A 17,556-nucleotide genomic window follows, 5' to 3' on the forward strand; every position below is an offset into this window, starting at 1 on the left:
TTACAGCATAAAGCATATTAAATGACTTTGAAAAACAAGAACTGGGTGCACAAGTTGCAATCTGCTTTGAATTTTCTCTAATCGACACAGATCAAAACACCCCCACTTATATCTGGTTAAATGTCCCTTAGCAAGTTATGCGTCAACCAGAAGCTTTTGATAGCCATCATCAACCCACATAGCAAAATTGGTATGGTCCGGATCTGGTTTGCCAGATTTGGCCCACACATGGGCCAGCACAAGGCCAGTTGCAGACACATTGGTAGTCCTGTGCTGGCCCGTGTGTGGATTACCTCTGGCAAACCTGATCTGGGCCACCAAAGGGCCGTCATTCTTTGCAGTATGTGTGTCAGCCTAATGTGTACCTTAATCAAGCCATGTAATAACAACATGTGCCAGAACATAATAGTGCAAAAGCAACATAACAAAACTCTGTTCAGACAGTGAATGGACTGAATCTTACACAGCGCTTTTCTACTCTCCCAGATTACTCAAAGTGCTCTATACAACATGCCACCTTCACCCAATCACACCACGCTTTCTCTAAGCTGAGTGCTTCCTAACTATATTCACACTCTTGATATGCAGACTGGAAGAGCCAGGAATCGAACCACTAACCTTCCAATCAGTAGATGACCTGTTCTACCTCCTGAGCTACAGCCATCCACTGGTAAACCTGAGCAAACTCTCACTAGGTTTTGGATTAAGTGTACACTCACAAACCTGCATTTGAAACGTTGGCTACCATAGCAGTATAGTATTGCAACATGGCATTTGGGTCTTCTAACTAAAATAGGAAAATAGGAACATAAATAGTGCCATCATTGCCAGACCTGGCCCACATCTGGCTGACATACACCCTGCCATGACACCGGTCAGTCAGAAGTGCTAGCTTGATGCCAGATCTGGGCAAGACCTGTTTTCTATGAGCCTGGGCCACATACACCAAACCACAATTGGGCTAGGTGTGGCTGCCATCACATAGACAGTGCCATCTATGCCAGGCCTGACCCTTATCTGGATGACATACGTCTTATCATGCCAGAAGTCAGTCAGCAGTGCCGGCTTGATACCAGATCCGGGCCAGACCTGCTTGCTATGTGGGAAGCTTCTGTCATAATACTAACTTGATATTTGATCACTTTTCTTGGCAGAATTGATAAGTTTCCTGGGACAGACCCAGCTTTTGAAGTGAAGTCCACATATTTTCAGTAGGGTTGAGGTCGGGCTTAATATTAGCTTAAATTTATCCATTCCAAAACCAGTTTTAATCTGTGTTTGGGATCATTGTCCTGTTGGAATACCCAACTGTGTCCACGGTTCACCCATGTATGTACCAGTACAACTAGCAGCAAAACAGCCCCAGATCATGATGCTACCACCATGCTTCACAGCTGGTACAGTGTTCTTAGGTTTACAGCCTCACCTTTATACCTATAAACATACCTGTTATTCAGCGAGGGCAAAGAGCTCCATATTTGTCTCGTCTGAACATAAAACTTTGTTCTTCTTCCAGATCTCGGAAAAATGAACTGATGATTTCTAAATCTGCATTTGTTCAGAAACGACTACAAGAGATTTTCCCAATGTGTGTAAATCTACAATTCTTCTTCTTAGATCCTCATTTGGTTCTTTAGACGTTCCCATTGTTATGAGCATTGGTCAGTCAGCTGACAAAGCTGACAAAGAGAAACTACCAGTAGTAGTCAAACATGATTATTGGAGAGGAGTTAACACACCTTGGCCTTGTCAAACTTAAAGACAATGTAGAACATTCGGCACTATATCTATTAAATATTTAAATGATTGTATTTATACTCTGGACCTTGTGTGGATTGGAGAAAATCCAAAATGCGTTCAAGCTTCTCCCCACGATTCATGTTCCTTTAGAGTAATTAGATTACATGTACAATCCTTCCGCCCTGGAAAAAGAGCAGTTCAAAGGAATCATTAAAACTGCTAAATTACCATGATGTTCAATCCTGACGGATGTAAACCATGAAGAACAGTTTTATTTTATTTAGACCGAGCAGGATTTTTTTTTTTTTTTTTAGACCGAGCAGGATTTTTAAATGGGCACTAATGTGCTCATTTCCAGCTTCATATTTTCATTTGAGAAAAGTAGCTATGACTGATTTAGTGTCCCCTCATGTCTTCATACAGTTTTGCATATGCTGATAAGGATTTATGTAGGCTATAGTGGTAACATATTTTTGTGAGGTATGCTCCTGTTTTTAACAACGTGATTTAATTTCTTATTTTGTCCTCGTGTTCTGTATGTAAAGCAACATACCTTTTGCCCCTGGCAGGTTTCCCCTCAGGGCCAATAAAGATGCTTTACTTTCTTACTTTATTTACTTTTACTTCATCACGGCTGCTTTTCAATATATTTTACATATATTTCCTGTACTAAACATTTTCAAGGGCACTGCTTTCAAACTCACAGACACCTCAAGGACCTCATTACTATGTAACTGTACTTTTGTCTCAGGAGTCCCTTCCTTTGGCAGTACCAGCAGGCAGCTACTTATAAGTCACTTAGTTAACCTCAAATCCTCGTTTAGCTTGCATCTGCAGTGTGGCTTACTGTAAAGGACAAACTGTGACCAAACAAATCCTCGTAATATATTAGTCCCTTTAATGGATAAATGTTTGTTTGTTTTTTTTTTTAAAAGCACATTTTCATAGTTTCTTGCTGTACATATAAACCCACTGGTAATATTCACATGAAAACAAATATGTAAAAATATTCTATCTATGATAGCGATTCTCATGCAGATCAAAATGCCACATGTAAATGCACAGATGAGCCAAAACATTAGGACCGGTCTTCTCGTAAATCAGGTTGCTGGAATTTGGTGAAACCCCTGACACCTGCAGTCTTTGAAACGACCGGCAGGTTGCAAAACAAGCCTGAATGCACGGAAGTCTATGAAAACACAAAAAAACATTTCTCATTTTTCTGAGATCTTAGTAAACACTTTCAATTATTCTTCAACATAGCATTTTATGAACACAGTAAAAAAAAAAAAAAAAGGGGGCCATGTCCATCTTTGCTATACAGTCTATGGGAAAGGCCTGATACACGACCACCTAAACGGCACCGTGTTTTTGTGAGTACTCCTGATCAGCAGAGGAGAGTACCAGCGGTGTGTGTTGCAACAAGTTTGATCTGCAGCAACTCCAAAACACGGTTTCCTATATTTAAAAGTTCTGATGTTGCGCTACTCGAGCACTTTACTCAAGACAAAGTAGAGTACCCCAACAGCTTTTTGTAAAAGTCAAACTTAATCTTCTTTAATGCATTATTCCACTGAGTTATTTACAGTAGATGCCCAAATCCAAACACACACACACACACACACACACACACACACACGTAGATATGCACACCTATACAGTGCAATCAGTAGCTTTCTTTCTCCCATGGCTATGCATCTTGGCTCAAACAGTCACCTCTGCACTCAACACAGTCCTTCATCGATGCCCCCTGAGTTAATTTCTGAGTATCTTCTGTATCTTCTCCCTTTACTGCTCGGCCGATCCAGTGGTATCATCGCTTTCAGCTCCCTGCGGAGAACCGGGAATGGATCCTCCGACCGACCCGCCGTCTCTTTCTCCCACTCTTCTCGCGGCCTTGCTCTTCAGCAGGGCGCTGTCAGGGTGAAGTGAGTGGAGATGGATGAGCAGCGCATCCTGAGTTGCCGCCGTGTGGCCGCACTCCTCGCACACGTACAGCTTGTTGCGTCGCTCCTTGTAGGCGTACTTCAGGGTGACGCTGTGGATCTTCTTCATGTGGGACTCCAGAGAGCAGCGCTGGGTGAAGGCCTTGTCGCAGAAGTTGCACTTGTATGGACGGACGCCTGTGTGGAAAATGAAAGGAACATCATCCGTTACCTCTGTGTACGTGTGGAGGTCTGAATATGCCAAAAATAATATAATATATACTTGCACTTTTAAAAATTATTCACTTATTAGGTCATTTTAAAAATTTTAATTGTGTACGTTTTGTACACTTGTTTTATGGTCTAAACACACAAAGTGAGTGGCTACCTGTATGTGTGCGCACATGTCTTTTGAGGTCGAAGGTGTCGTTGAAGCCTTTGCCGCAGAAGCTACACAGGTGTCTCTTTGTCTCGTTGTGACACTTGATGTGTCTGTTCAACATCCGCTGGTACTGGAAAGTCTTCTGGCAAACCTGTAAATGAAGCAACAACACGACAATCAGGTCAGGGCACTTCCACACTTCGCCGACCTTCAGCCACCTTTCGTTTTTCTTGTGGACAAACATTAGCCAAGTTTACAGTCAGTGTTTATCTTTGTGTGAGGCATTCTGTGCAAACTGCACCTATGTAACACGTCTCTAACCACGTCTTATCTTATATATGTAATTAATATATAATAACACAATTTATAGGGTTTTTTAATGCAGTGGGTGTTTGAGATAAAATTAGGTTGCATTTGGCAGCTATGATGGCAGTGTTTCTACACATCATTTAGTTTTACAAAAGTAATAAAGCTGAAATGTGTATTTCAGGTTCTACGATCATAACGCACAAAAAAAAAAAAAAAAAAAAAAAGGGAAACGAACCTGGCACACGAACGCTCCCATCGACCCACTTTGACTTTGACCCGTGGATCTGGTCACCATTGGGACCGGCTCTGGGGGGGGTGGGGTCGGTGCAGGAGGAAGTGCAGCTAATGGTTGCGGAGTGGGAATGAGAGGAAGAGCCAGAGCAAGGGGAGCTGGATCTGGGGGTAACTCGCCTGTAGTTACCTGAGATGGGAAAGAAAGACATGATTCACAATGCCATCCATAAATAATAATAAATCAGTCTAAGACCTTGTACAGTAACACAAAATTCTACCTTGTAAACTCAATCAAAAATATTTTGACACGTTGTGCTGTGCTCTGTCCCTCTCAGTTCTTACCTTTATTTTGGCTCGGAAGTACGTGGAGCTGGCCTGCGGCCTCCTCTTGATCTCTGATCTCCCCTCTGGTAAACCCGCCGGGCTCTGGGGTCTGCCGAGCACCGTGCTGGAGGGCAGTTCTGGGTGAGTTTGTGTGTCAATGGTAGAGTGTTTGGTTAGGCAGAGGGGCGTGGTCATCTGAGTTGTCTCAGCGGGGCTGGCCTCCACCTCCATCGTCAGGATGGACAGAGGAAAGACGGAGACTGCAGAGAGGAGAGAAAGAGAAAGAGGAAGTGTCATGTGTCATGTCTGAATTTCCTTCTTTGACACCTCCAAAATTTCCTGAGGGAAAAATCCGGTGATTCAGCTTCCAAATGATCCCCTGTGTATGGATGTTACATTACTACAGGGGCCTTTTAGCAGCACTGACCTGAAATTAGCAATAAAGCCGAGGAGAAACTTCAGATTCTTCTTGGCTTCATAATTCTCCTCAGATTATCTTTTGTCTCTTTTATTGTGTCATTTCATTATTGATATGTTACTTACATTAACATTAATTGTAGCCTATTAAAGACATACAGACAGCAGTTAAATTTAATTCCACTTGCCTTTGATTGTATATTTTATTCTTTTATACAGAAAGTCTCTTAAATGTTAATAATTCGAAATAAAACCTCACATAGAAGCTCACATTGTGTGCTTCTACTAAACTTTTACTAAGTTACAAAGAAAAACAGGCAAATGCATTTTTGCATGGACAATAACCCAAAAAGTCTTAATCTGAAATTTTTATTTTTTTCTACCACTGTTGCAAAACACAACTTATAAGCTTAACTAAAGGTTAAAAAAGACAAGAAATGTCTTTAAAAGGGGTCAGAGGGTGAGAGAGTCACGTATGAGGACAAATTCAATCCAATGTACAGAATTTCACAACAAGCGGTCGGCTTGCACTGCTTTATATTTGCACAATTAGCAAAGAACCACAGCTAAATAGGAGTGTGTACTTGTGTTTGTGTGTGTGGGTGTGCACAGGTTTTTTTCCTATTGTTTAGTACGACTTCTGCACCCTCACCACACACACACACACACACACACACACACACACACACACACACACACACACACACACACACACAGATTACCATTACTTGTTTGACCAGACAGTCTTGCAGCACCAGCTTTTTACCTTCCTCAAACAATCCACCTCCGCAGGGGTGTGTGTGAGTGTGTGTGTGCATACACTGAACCAACTGCATGTATGATTTGTGCAAAACACAACAAAACGTCACTGAAAGAACCAGAGACAAGCCATTCAACTGACAGTAAAACACAGAGAGGCGTGCAGGTGTGCAGGGGTGTGTGTTACTCAAAGGCAGGCGTGGCTGAGCTCAGCCGAGACAACGAATCAGTTGAATGTGCCGTCGGGCCTCAATCAGATAAAACCCAAATGTAAATGCAAATGAAGTGAGCTATATGAAGAGAAGACATAAAGCCAGTCTGTGAAGCAGCCGGATTAACGGAACGCTGAGAGAAACAGTGACAGCTCTATGCAACATCAACGCCACAACTGGTGAAGACATATCACTCTTCGAGCCTCTGTGGGTCTCCGGGTTAGGTTTACAGTGACGGCTCAAACAGGCCAACGGCTCAAAATAAACCCGGTGAAAGACTTGAGCATTATTTGGTTAAACAAACGCATTCAGTGCTGTAGTACTAACCTCCCTGCTCTCCCTACGATTCTGATTAAAATAGATCAAGCTAAGGCACACACTGAGATCATTCCACACAAGAAGAGACTCCTCCAATCATGTATTCAAAACCAGCTCTGCAGGTTATTTGTACAAACAGCTGAATTTCAGTATGTGCATTGAAAGGTGACAGTTAGATGAGAGGGCAACTTGGTGAAACTCATAGTTGAAAGTCGGATTTATTTATAGAAGAAACATTTGTGAAACACATTGGACATCAGACCATCAGTAAGATGCCTCACTGAGCATTTTCTAGTGTTTTAAACCCTCAGTCACAAATGTCTAGAGCAGGAGTGGGGAACTCCAGACCTCGAGGGCCGGTGTCCTGCAGGTTTTAGATATCACCCCGGGTCAACACACCTGAATCAAACGATTAGTTCATTACCAGGCCTCAAGGAGAACTTCAAGACATGTTGAGGAGGTAATTTAGCCATTTAAATCAGCTGAGTTGGATCAAGGATACAGCGAAAACCTGCAGGACACCGGCTTTTGAGGCCTGGAATTCCCCACCCCTGGCCTAGAGACAGGTGGCGTGTGATCCCCAGCAACCACAGGTCGCTGTGGCAATCCCCCGACTGGTAGGAGACTGGTTACTGGAGGTAACTGGCTCTTGCCAGATAAAAATCAGTCGTAAAGACGTTGCTGCACCAACAACCTCTTTGATTGCTTTGGTGACCAACAAGTCTCTACTAGTCTGGAAACACTTGTCAACTAACACCGAGAAACCTGTAAAACTTGAAAAAGTGCAGCGCAAGCTAGAAACGAAGAGTGGTCACCTTCAGAGTAAATGCTGCGGCCTCTGTTTGCTACCAACATGTGTCAAAGGCAGAACTTTTTTACTTGAAGAGAATTTTCTTCATTTCCAGTTTGTTACAGTCTTCATAGTTTCACTACTACTCTGTGAGCAGTTGGCAAGTGTTTGCAGACAAGTTGGCATCTTACATGCAAACTACAGGCATGCTGCTAGAGACCTTTGGGAATACAAATTTTTCCTTGGTGAACTCTAGTTGCCAGGTTGTGGCCAACTGGTGACCAGGATGTTGATAACAAGTTATTTCCCAGCAACCACTTGCAACCAGTGTGGGAATACTAATTATTCAGTAGTTCCAAAGGGCTGTCAGGCTGATCTGCCAGCCTGTGTGACTGAGGGCTTAGAGGAATTTAAGAAAAAAATGAAATGTCGCTGGACATAATCACTGTCTATAGCAAGTGATCAATCCAGCTGTGGAATATTCACGACTATGTCAGTGAATGAAATGGTTAATGGACTTATTTTGATGTTTTTGGTGTATAAACAGCATTTTGAAAAATGCTCTTGTTGAAAAAAATTGAACAATAAACTCTTAAAAGTTTAAAGAGTTTATATTTACAATCATTTACAAAGGTAGTGAAGCCTCACATTTCAAAGAAAGAAGTGGCAATGATCTGAGTTTATTGCTTATAGATCCTTATAAAGTCAGTAATGATTAACAAACTTATTGGCCAATCATTTTCCTATAAATGAGGTTTAATGATAAAAGTTCTTAGAGAGACTTTATGACTTTTAAAATGAGAGATCTTTTGTTTTTAAGTCACTACATGTCTGTACCATGACTGTATCCTCGCTTCAGTGCCTGAAAGACTCGCATCTTCAACATTAGCATTTCACATTTCATGAACAAATCTGTTAATCAAATTATCTCCATGAGGAACTTGATCTCCACATTTAGTTTCATCTGCAGTTTAAAACTTTTTGAACCTGTTTCTGGTGTGTGACACAAAACGTGTGCTATCTGCCACCGAGAGCCTAATCCTATGATTAAAAGCCGCCGAGATGATCAGAAATTTTCACTGTACTTCTTTACCACGTTTTCAAATCCTTCTTAATTACTCCTGAGTGCTGATAGTTTCTGTGGTGATTGCTGCTGGCTGTACATTTAATCTCATCTTGTATTGTTTGTTCACCTCTCCTGCCCCCCTGACCAATGAATGAGGTGTGTGTGTGTGTGTGTGTGTGTGTGTGTGTGTGTGTGTGTGTGTGTGTGTGTGTGTGTGTGTGTGTGGTAGTTAAAGGGCAACGTGGAGGGTTAAAACAACTCAAGGCTTCTACTCCATGAGCAAGTAAAGGAGGAGGAGTGGTGCTGCTTTAAATGCTCTGTAATATTTTTCTTTTATTCATTTAACATCGCTCAGCTGGTAGAAAGAGTCAACAATCAGTAGATAACTTGATCAAACAGAGGGTGTGTGTGTGTGTGTGTGTGTGTGTGTGTGTGTGTGTGTGTGTGTGTGTGTTTGCTTAAGGCGTATTGCCTGCAGCAGCAGGCTGTCCATAGGGTCCGTTACATTTCCTTCCATCCAATAAACATTAACCTTGACATTGAGCAGATAGTGGAAACTATTGGTGCAATGCAACAAACCCCCCAAACAAAACAAGACATCAGCTCCTCCTGGACTGCTCTGAGATTCTGGGGAACACGTTTAGTCGTTTTTCGCAACATCTTTCTTGTGTGTGCATACATGAGCCCGTCTGTGTAAAGGTGAAACTAACGTCTGCTAAAACTACAGAATGAAGTCAACACGACAACAACAAAACTTTTGTGTTATAATATAACCTCAAAAAGAAGAATATTATTTAGCTTTATAGATAAAAGCTAAGTTATATACATTTGGAAAGTAATAATTAGATTATATGTGACCTCTGAGTGTAACAGAAAAATAAGGCATAATGATACATAGACTTATTCAAAAACTAAGTATGCTATAAGCAAATTTTTACGGTTTATTATAATTAATAATTAATAATTAATAATATTATTATTAGAGAAAAGCGGCGTGTAGGAGAAGATTTTTTCATTTCCATTTTTCATTCTTTTCCCCTCTTTTTCAGTTTTACTTCAGTTTTCTTACTTTTTAAATTTCTTTCAAAATGTAAAACACTTAAATGACCTTTCGATATATTTTCAATTACAACTTTTATTTGAATAAAAAAGGGATGTTTCGTCTACTGCGCTTGAAATCAACGCTGTATGGGTTTGATGAGTTTCATGGCGGATACTGATGAGATGCAAGTTGATTTTCTCCAGTGAACCATCTGGTCCTTACATCTGGGCCCAAACACTTTTAAGCATCTATTTATGTATATTGAAGATTTGTTTCTTTTCTCTGCCACCAGTATAAGGAGGGAATAAACTTTTATTTCAAACACTGGTACCGACCGGCGCACAAGTTCAGAATCAGCGCATAGGCAGCAAATACCTGCGCATGTTAACAGCGGTACTCAGTAGTATTTTAATTTATGTAAAAGTTAAGAAGAAAGTATACCTACTTGGCAGTGATGCTGAAACACCAGCAGTCTTTGCAAGGGCAGTTATTATGACGTACTGTCTAAATTAGCTTTCGTTTCAATAGCCACTGGGAGATTAAAATTGCGAAATATCTTTAATTTCTATTTAGGAATATGTTTTTTTCTCTGTTGCCTTTTTCACACGCAGCGGTTCAATGTGTGTCTGGAAGATGGAGGAGGGATGATACAGACTCGAAACAAAGGTTGATTTCAGACTGATGACCCATCAGAAACAGGCCCCGGCACATGTTTGTGGATAAAAATAAACCCTTGCGCGCGCGCGCACACACACACACACACACACACACACACACACACACACACACACACACACACAAAAGTGTCCAAAGCCATGGCATGTGGCGTGTCACAGAATTATTCAACACGCAGATTACTGAAGACAATTATCACATCTGAGTGTGTCAGCTTGTTATTAGGTTTTTGTGCGTGCGTCTCTCATACACGCCGGGCAGGTACATCAAGTAACGGCACATACCAGAAGATTTAGCTGAGACCGTTGCTGGGCTTGGCAAAGCGTTAACAGTACGCGGCACAATTACGCACTGACGTTCAGGTTTCATCTTAAGGTTTTTCCTGGAAAACTAGTTGCTGAAACTTTCTGCGACGTTTCTTTGGCTCGTGGCTGTTGAGAAATAACCTGAATAAAGACATTACACGGCAGATTCCTTTTGTGTGTGAGTGGGGAAGGGGAAGGTGGAAATAACTGCAGAGAGAAATCATGTTTGCTCTTCTCACGAAAGCTTCACATAAGGCCTGAATCAAACCCAAAATGCCCGCGCGCTTTTATTTAGGTGGTTACATCCTATGTGAGCGTGAGTTTTTCCTCTTTTCCTTTTTTTCTTTTTATCGATCTTGTTTGGGTAAAAACCGTTTGAAGCGTATCCTGGTTCAGTTCATCCAAGTGTTCCGGTTGCAAACACCCCAAGAGGATGTAAAAGTCAATGATTAAAAGTTAACGGTGATGGGATGAGGACAGAAAAAGGACACACACACACACACACACACACAGGGAGAGAGAGACAGAGAGAGAGAGAGGGAACGAAAGAGGGGGGAGGGAAAAGAGAGAAAGGAGAGCGAGAGAGACGTTTAGGGTGTAGTCCGTTACTTGTTATCTGATACCGGCGGGGTCTTACAATAAAAACTCCGCCGATGGCAACAATGGGGATTGTTTTCACGAAAACTGGGGGGATGCGGAGGGGGCAGAAGGAGTCATTTGGGACCTCAACGTGTCATTTAAATGTAAAGTGACGCATTCAAAGAATCAAACTTGGACACCCAGCTCAGTGAAAAAGTATGAAAATCATTGTGCAGGTCAGGAAAGCTGATGTGTTTAGTTTCTTTAAAAAAAAAAAAAAGTAAGACCAACACGTGTAGATACAATAAAAACAAAAAACAAACAAACGAAAAATTAAAGGTGTAAAACATCATCTCATCGTTTAAAACTAAGAAAATGAAGAGATTTGAATTCAAGTGTTTATTAATTGGACTGTGCTGAATGACTAATCAGAAGCCGATTAATAGGTCGTTATTTGTGCTTCATAAGTCAGGCCGGTGCTATGCTGTACAAGGAAGAACAATCAGGGGTTGAAGGTCGATATGAAAAAACAAAAAACAAACACCGGGCCTTTGCGATCGCTTATAGGCCACAACACTGGAGTTGGTGTAAGAACACATTAGTCCTGTCACTGTTTGCTTTTGTGACACTGTGCTCAAATTGTTTATATGTGAATCATCAAAAACACGAAAAACGAGGAATGGTTTTTAACATTTTCATTAAAATGAAATAAGTTTAACATAAAAAGTTATCTAAAGTAAGAAGAGCACAGCTCTGACACCCCACAAAACAGGAACTACTTTCTCCGAGCACGGCGGGCCGCTGCTGTTTCCCGTTATTCCGTGGCCCCGTTACAATCACCGCCGGACACCCCTTCCCCCGCCACCTGTCACATCGGTATACCCGCTGGATTGCAAACCGCGCAAACAAACAAACAAACAAATAACAAAAATCCACAAATCCGTGCGTAAAGGCGCCCGAAAACGAGCCCGTACACGCTATCGCCAACATTTCTTTTGCTTTTTAAACAACAACAAAAATGGCTCATCACGGCAGTGGACTCACCTGGGATGTAGACGTCCCCTCGTTCATGATCGGGGAGTTCACTCCAGTTCCGCTTTCCCGGCGAAACGTTCGCCTTTTTAACCAGAAAGGCCCTCGGCATGCTCAGTCAACACAAAGTCCCTTTGAGAGAAAGCGATGTGCAGGGAAAGCCGCTGTGGCGACGTAAAGTCACGTTAAAAGTGACCAAAAAAAAAGCAGGAAACCGAGAGGAAAAACTGGAAGGTCGGTCCCCTCTTCTCCTTCTTCCTCCTCTTCGCACCTTTCTTCTCGTTTCGCAAGCCTCGTCCCGCTTTTTCACCTCCTTCCAGCACACCTTTCCTCTCTACCAGATTTGTTTTCGAGCTCTAAACAAAAGTCTTTTCGGCGTCGGGACAGGTGAGTCCGCTCAGGTGAGCTACCAGGTCAGGTACAGACAGATATCGCCCACAGCGCCCTGAAATAACGGGAGTGTGGCGTCACTAGGTGAGGGAGCGGGGCTGGGAGGGAGAAAAAAACGCAGATATTCCTGGTCCCACGCACACACACATACACAAGTGTCGATAGAGGTGGGTCAGAGAGCTGCACAGGTACTCATTTAAAAGCAGGAAACAGGCAGCAGCGCGCATGCGCGGGAGAAATAACGGTGACAACAAGCCGGAGAGAGCCTAGGTTAGGCCTCTACCTGCTGAACCGGTTTACCCCTCCTTTTATTCTCTGTCTCGGCCTTTCCTATCCTCTCTTTCTCCACCTCTTCTCCATTCCGCTTTAAGGTGTGGGAACGGTGAAAATGACGAGAAGAAAGAGTGAAAGATTGAGAGTGTGTGTGGAAGTGTGTGTGTGAAGGAGTGAAGGGCAGTTATACAAGAAACTGTAGACACAAAGAGACAGAGGCACAGTTTAACTGTGCAGATGCACAAACACAGCAGTCAGAATAAAGAGACTAATGGAGGAGTTCGTTATTTCTTTATCACTGTCACAGTCACACTTATTTAGCAGATATTTGTAGAACATATAGACAAATATCTGCTAAATATGAGAGTCTAATGCTCATCTTACTATCTTTTTTTGTCGGAGTACTTAAAAGATGAAAAATCTTCACAGTCAGGAACATTTTAATGTTTCGAGACGTGACAAAAAACCAGTTTATCATGAATCACTGAAACAGAAACGAACATTCGTCTGAATCTCAGGCGAAACGAAGTGAACCTATGAGAGGTATAACCATGGATCTGCTGTAACAAGTGAAAACAACAGTCAAGTTTGAGTGTGCATGTTGCAGATTGATCTCTGAGGATGCTCAGCTGTGTGTGAAGTTTTCAGTTTATTTTAAATGTGTCCTGAGTGATTAGATCAGAGTCAGGGAGCTGAAATAGACCCCTCCCACACCCCCCAATTCACCATTGTGTCTATCAAGTGTCTCCGAGATGTCTAAACTGGCTACACAATTCATTACTGTTTAAGTTGATTACTCTAGAAGGTCATAGGTCTCCATGTGCATTGATCTGCTGCCAGGAAGGTGCCGACTTCATTCAGATAGGCCCAGCAAAGGAAAACAAACTGCAATTGAGATTTTGCAGGACAAAGTTATTTGTGAATTTGAATAAAAGCCACCATGCTTTGCTTTGTTCACATGCAATATTTTCCTGTTTATTCCTTGTTGTAGACGTATCATCAGACCAGGTGTAGATTACACACTCACACAAACAGGACCGTGTAGGTCAGTCCTTTTATGTCATCTAGTGTGTCATAATAAAGGAAAACCTACACTGCAGCTGGGAAGACTCGGTACTGTTGCATCAGAAAGACTCGTGTGTTGTGATGTTTGTTTTAGTCTTCCTCTGTGGTTTCCTCACTGCTGTACGGTTGATCAGTATGAACAGAGCGCTCTCTACCAGCTGTTGAGTGTTTTCCTTCAATTAACTGTGTACATATTGTGTAAATGATGCTATCGCCGTAGCTAGGTGTAACTGGGAAATGGAGTCAACAGCCTGTACCAAGCGGACAGCACAGCAATTTATTGTTGACACTAGGACACAGAAAACATATCAAATGTTTAGACTGAGAAAATATTACCTTGTTTAGAATTTCATGACAGGTAAAAGTCTCAAAAAACCTGGGACAGGGTTTTGTTTACCGCTGTGTAGCATCCCCTCTTTTTTTATAACAGCCTGTGATGGTCTGAGAACTGAGGAGAGCAGCTGCCGGGGGAGGAATTTTGCCTCAGTCTTGTCTGATAGATGAGTTTAACAGTCTTTGTTGTCATATTTTTCATTTCATGATACTCTAAATGGTGAAAGGTCTGGACACCAGGCAGGTCAGTTCACCACCTGGACTCTTCTACTATGAAGCCATGCTGCTGTAATAGATGCAGTATGTGGTTTAGTACCGTCTTGTTGAAGTATTCAAGGCCTTCCTTAAAAAAGATGTAATCTGGATGAGGACATGTAAAACCTATAGATACCTTTCAGCATTAACAGCGCCTTTCCAGATGTGAAAGTTACTGATTCAGTGGGCACTGACATGCCTACGTACCAGCAGAGATAGGCCTGTTGAAAACGTTGCTGAAAGCATCTTGATGCATACTCAATCATCCAGCTGAGACTGAAGCAGTCACTTGGATGAGTGGCTTCTTCTTTGGATGATGGAGCTTTTACTTGTGTTAAAGTGTCCATGTAGTCATTTCCAGGCAGTGCTGTGAAAACCAGAATATCCCTCCAGTGTGAACATCTAGTGTTGATTTGTAGCCAGAGTCTTGGAAACTTTTGATGATATTAAACATGATTGGCATTGTACACTGAGTAACTCATTCCTGACATCACGCACACTGAGAAAAACAAAGACACGATGACTGATGGAGGGAGCAGCATGTAGTCCGTCCTGTCTGACAATCATAAAAATGATGCCCAGACAGTTATTATTATTAAAACACGCAAAAACATTTTGCAGTCCGAGCAGATAAACAGTAAATTCTACTGTGAACAGTCTTGATATTCAAACCTTAAAAAATGCTCTGGAATATGTAGTGTGTGGTCCTATATTTCTGTTATTTTGTCCTCTCCATTTACTGTTAATCAGCTGATGCAGGCTTGCAGCTCCCTTTTAAACAACACTTCTCTTTGGTTGCACAGGTGTGCTGGCTGGTTGTGACATTATAAAAGGCTTCCTGTGCAGGCCTGATCAGATCACTCACATGTATTTGCATAATATATTGAACACCAGGACCTCATGTAATGATGTTATAATTTGTGTTTCTGTGTAATGAAAGAGACGTGACAGCAAACTTGCCACAGCCAGTTTTTGATGTGTGTCGGAACTTTGTTTTGTGCCCCGATTGCCAAAATTTTGCAACAACTTTGGCAAAACAATTAAAAAAGAATCAAAATGACACATCACGAAGGTGCTGGGTGAAGGTTAGGGACATCAGCGGTGACCTCTCGGGGTTTAAAGAGTCTCTTCTCTCCACGCTGCCTTTAAATACAACAGGAAATTCCAGTACAGCGAGATTCACGTCTTACCTGTCTGTTCTTCTTATGACTAATAGCAAAAGAAATGCTTCTCAAGACAACTAATACGCAAAGTATTTATTTGGCTGTAACAGGAGACACGCTATAATGCCATGTAACTGCATTGTCTGTGTGGGTGTGTGGGCGGCACGTTGTCATTTGAGATCATGGGCGTTTAAATTGTTATGATCTGAGGATAATTTTAATGGATAACAAATATTTACTACGTTTAATGCCAAATAGATTTTCACAACCAATGGACAAAACAATTAACCTGTGAAAACACTTTAAAGTGGCTCAACGCAGTGGAAAACCACTGACCTGGCAACCCTGTTTATGTTTTGTGTTTTTTCCCTGTTTAATAATCATGCAGACATCAACATATCCACAGCAGCAGTGTGACAGTGACGTCATGGCCGCTGATCTAGTGCAGTACATCTCACATACGGCCCACTTTGATCTTAAGTGGGCCGAAACTACAAAATTGCCCTTTCTGTCAGTGTAAAGATGTGTAACTACACGTTTAACCCCCTTCAATATAAAGAGCAGTGCAATATCAACAGTATTCCTCAGTTTTTCTACTCAATAAAGAAATGCTGCCATACTAAATGAAAGAAATCTGTCAGCACAAATAAATAAATCCGTAAAATTACAGACCAAAGCTCCCGTAGCTCACTGAACAGAAAATGCCCTTTCCCCCCTGTGGGGAGAATATAGTGAACGAAACAGGAACCTTTCTGTGATTAGATTGTTTTTGTTTATCTGTTACTTAATTAATTTGTTGTAGTATGAATGGTAGTGGGGGAGGGCTTTTAGAAAGTAGGAAATGCTGTAAAACCTTTAAAGTACAGTTAAAAGTCCAAAATCTGTGCCCTCGTTTCAAAGCTGTTCAGTTGGCCAGATTGGGGTCTTTGTCAGGCTAATTCTGGCCCCCGGGCCTTGTGTTTGACACCACTGATCTAGTACATTATCACTAATAAAGGGACAAACCTCAGCCTTTAGGTATGCAAATTTGCAAGTGTGCCCCCCACCTTTCCATCCCTGCTGTGTGTTTACAGCCCCCTCTTGGTTTCTCACTGTTCCCTCATCTTTGGAGTTTAAGTAGTCTAACACACCCACCTACCCACTCAGACCCACCCTAGTCTCTTAATGGCTGCTTGAAAAAACTGAAACCTAAAGGCAATACACAGAAACACAGAAACTGCTGATCTGGACCCTCCATCCATCTCAGATTTAACCATTTATCCAAAGCCATTGAGTAACCGCGGTTCAGTTAAATGCATGCATGTCTTTAGACTGTGGGAGGAAGTTGGAGCACTCACAGAGAAATGGCAGGAGGAAAAGATGTAGACCTTGGAGGACATTCATGGATATTACAGAGAACGTTAAACTTTTATGCAGTGTTTTAAACTTTAATGGATTACTAAGTATTTCTAATCCGAATGACAGTGACTGTTATCAAGGGCACGCTCCGTTTTGCGTAACTATTTTCAAATCCCTGTAGAACTGCAGCCACATAAGCTAGCGCAATAAATTTTTTTGCATATGAAACTGGAGGAGTTGCACTTACATCTTATGCCATCAGTTTGTCACAGTTTCCTTTCACATATAGCTTTGCAAAAATTGCATAAAAAGCACTTATAGCAATAACAACATAATATTCCAGAAACAGGCTTTGCCGATCTGATCAGCTCTTCATAAAAAGTCCTACCCTGGAATAGATGTCAGTGCTTACTATCGCATGTCCACCATTACTTGCCAGAAACCGGAAATGATGTCATTTTTCTTTTTAAACCTTCAGGACCTTGTAAGCCTACACTCGTGTTTTTAGAAGTCATGTTCGACTTTATGCTTTTCTGTATCGTTTCTGGGATGCTTAGAACTTAAATTGCACTGCTGGAAATAGTTTTATTTTGATGCATATGATGTTTTTCTTGCATTTTGCATTATAAT

General features: G+C 41.7%; 1 protein-coding gene across 1 annotated transcript; it reads right to left on the reverse strand.

Annotated features, from left to right (window-relative positions):
• Positions 1-2,621: 2,621 nt before the first annotated feature.
• Positions 2,622-12,699, reverse strand: ovol1a (ovo-like zinc finger 1a). The gene is made up of 5 exons (XM_082525982.1): positions 12,122-12,699; positions 4,933-5,174; positions 4,592-4,777; positions 4,054-4,198; positions 2,622-3,863 (listed from the first exon to the last, which is right to left on the reverse strand). The coding sequence occupies exons 1-5, from the start codon at positions 12,219-12,221 to the stop codon at positions 3,529-3,531; spliced, it is 1,008 nt and encodes a 335-aa protein (XP_082382108.1). The 5' UTR covers positions 12,222-12,699; the 3' UTR covers positions 2,622-3,528.
• Between the last annotated feature and the right edge of the window lie 4,857 nt (positions 12,700-17,556).

This window comes from Aulonocara stuartgranti (genome assembly GCF_965226115.1).
Source record: "Aulonocara stuartgranti genome assembly, chromosome: 3".
Taxonomy (NCBI): domain Eukaryota; kingdom Metazoa; phylum Chordata; class Actinopteri; order Cichliformes; family Cichlidae; genus Aulonocara; species Aulonocara stuartgranti.

Excerpts from the sequence above, each read along its gene's own strand:
- ovol1a (XM_082525982.1), bottom strand. The coding sequence starts at position 12,221 with ATGCCGAGGGCCTTTCTGGTTAAAAAGGCGAACGTTTCGCCGGGAAAG. Across the intron at positions 5,175-12,121 it reads AGGGGACGTCTACATCCCAG|TCTCCGTCTTTCCTCTGTCC; the intron begins GTGAGTCCACTG and ends TCCTCTCTGCAG. Across the intron at positions 4,778-4,932 it reads ACTTCCGAGCCAAAATAAAG|GTAACTACAGGCGAGTTACC; the intron begins GTAAGAACTGAG and ends TTCCCATCTCAG.